Source organism: Elaeis guineensis, chromosome 11 (genome assembly GCF_000442705.2).
Source record: "Elaeis guineensis isolate ETL-2024a chromosome 11, EG11, whole genome shotgun sequence".
Lineage (NCBI taxonomy): Eukaryota > Viridiplantae > Streptophyta > Magnoliopsida > Arecales > Arecaceae > Elaeis > Elaeis guineensis.
Genome location: NC_026003.2, coordinates 111,686,478 through 111,688,935, shown reverse-complemented (window position 1 = coordinate 111,688,935; position 2,458 = coordinate 111,686,478). Strand labels below are relative to the sequence as shown.

The following is a 2,458-nucleotide window of genomic DNA, read 5'->3' as shown; positions in this document are numbered from 1 at the left end:
TGATCTCAAATTTGTAACTCTATTAAATAGTCAAATCCAGTACAATACTGCTGTGAAAACCTCCCAACCTCATCATAGCTCAGGCTAACATGAGCATTACATCACTCTTCAAACAGATACTAACCACCATGCAAGGTAGATATAAATACTACCATATCCTTCTCTTCCACCACCGCATCGAGACTACCACACAGTTCCCAGTCACAGTCATTTATAAGTGCTAGAATGCCCGGTCTCCTGCTCAAAATAAAAAACCAAAGTATCATACCATCAAAAAACCGACAAGCCAAAAGCCTAACTTTAAACAATTATCCCAATCATAATCTGATGTTTCTTCTTTTTTATACATGAAGGATTGAAAACCTACACAGAATCTCCTTTCACAAACATCTCCGGCCTTTCCTTGATCAAATTGGACTTAATCCAAGTCAGTAGGTCCCTCATGGATAACTAGCCATGCAATTAAAAGGATCGTACAACCAATGAACTTATCAAAATCCTACATTAAAGAATGGGCATCTAGAAACTCGGTAGGTCAATTAGCTGGAATAAATTGATGAAATATACCTTATCTTCTCCCGTCTTAAGGTCGACATCGACGTGATGGATCTTTACAGAGTTGCAAAGAAGCTCAAGGCCACCACTAAATCAGAAAATAGGATGAAAGATGAGATTTTTACAAGAATAGCAGCATAGGGTTTGGAATTGATCGGAATAACAGAATAAGAAAACAGATAATAGGTAAGGAACAAAGAGAGGAGTGCTAGAGAGATAACCCGAACTCGAGAGTGAGACGCATGTCTTCTTCGAATTGCTCGATCTCGAGGAGGGGGCGGAAGGGAAAGGGCAAGAGTTAGAGGTTGGAGATTCCAACCCTGCACGAAACCCTCGTGTTCTTGGTGGAAAGACCGCAGGATGAATCCGTAAAGACCGAACCGCGGAAAGCAATACGAAGCTGATCCCAACCCAGCCTGGCCTGGGCTATTTTGGGTACGTCTTGGCCCATGCACTTATTCTTGGGCTACCATCGGTTTAGAAATGTTAACGGCAACCTGGTCAAATTTTTATAAGAAGACTCCCAACCTAGCATCACCTGAAGAACTTATAGAACAGAATATGACTCGTGTTCCTATGGGCATGACAGAGCTAGAAATTTGTTTGAATCAATTGAGCCTAGTTTAGTGTATCCGAAACCACTAAGTAAATCAAATTTGCACATGGGTTGAAAACTTTGGTGTTGACTCGAATTTAAACTTAAATGTAGGCATTAGTTGTCGAGGTAGGTTAGGTTTAGGGAGTGGAGTGAGGAGGAGCAGCAGTAGATCTATAAATATGGTTTGTTTAGTTGAATCAAGTCCTGGCCTAGGCCACCAACGTAACACTCACTTTTGCGAGCGAATCTCTAAATTTCAAGAGTGTCCCTTGATATTGATTTCCTTTGGAGTTAAAATTTTTTTAATCATTGAACATAATTTTTGATATTTCAAAAAGGTTCAGAATTAGGCATATACCATGCCTCTAAATCTCAAACTCTTTTGCCTCTTGACATTTTATAAAGAAAAATCTACTTACGTTCAAGTATCCAATCAAATCATATTTTAAGTTAATTATCCATTGATAAATTAATTTAGATTTATTAAATTATACTAGATTAATAATACAGAAGCACATTTCAAGAAGTTGGAAGTATTCAATCGAATGTACAAATTCATTGAATAAAATTTTATATAGAATTCATAATTTGCATGGATTTTTTGATCATGTTAAACCAAATCATTATCTTATTGTTATTAATTCAATGCTTCCCTGATTTAGTGGATTAGATACAACGATTCAAAACAAATGGAAAAAAAAAAAAGAAGGAATTCTACCCCCCTCCTCAAATTCATATTGCATAGGGAAAAAGGTAATTGTACTCATAAAAGCAACAACCAAGGAATGTCAACAATTGTCTAAACCCACAACCATTGGAGGTGGTCTAACCAACTGCAGAAAACCTCAAACTATTGGTAAGGATAAAAAACCATGTAGATTGGATAAATTTCGTTGGGTGACAGATTTTTTTTTTTTTTAAAAAAAAGAGCAGGGCTTCATCAAATTCAGAAAAACAGGAAGGTACAAACCAAGTCCTGCAACCCACTACAAAGATGTGACAGAAAGTCGAAAACAGACATTTGGACGCAGGCTAACATGTGGGGGCTCCACGGCTAGCCGTAGACTTTTGATGGTAGTTAGTACATGAAGCTTTCAATGCTGGAAATCTCACCAATCCCACAACTCATACAGTAGCTTGTCCCCTGCTTTCCTGATCTTAACTCTCATTTCTTGCTGATGGTAGGATTTTGTTTCCAAGATTATTGTTGTACTACTAGAACCTGTATTCCACATCATGGCCTCCAAGGACTCCACGGACTCCACATTTGTCAAACCACAAAAGACTGCTCACTTAATACAGAAT

The 2,458-nt window shown here is 37.9% G+C and overlaps 1 protein-coding gene across 2 annotated transcripts; it reads right to left on the bottom strand.

Annotated features, from left to right (window-relative positions):
• Positions 1-946, bottom strand: LOC105054158 (ubiquitin-related modifier 1 homolog 2). Of its 2 annotated transcripts, XM_010935604.4 has the most exons (4): positions 777-946; positions 568-643; positions 368-450; positions 1-237 (listed from the first exon to the last, which is right to left on the bottom strand). In XM_010935604.4, exons 1-4 carry the CDS (start codon positions 797-799, stop codon positions 120-122), a joined length of 300 nt encoding a protein of 99 aa, XP_010933906.1. In that variant the 5' UTR covers positions 800-946; the 3' UTR covers positions 1-119. The 2 variants fall into 2 exon arrangements, 1 of the variants encoding a protein (XP_010933906.1); XR_833566.3 differs by lacking the exon at positions 368-450.
• Between the last annotated feature and the right edge of the window lie 1,512 nt (positions 947-2,458).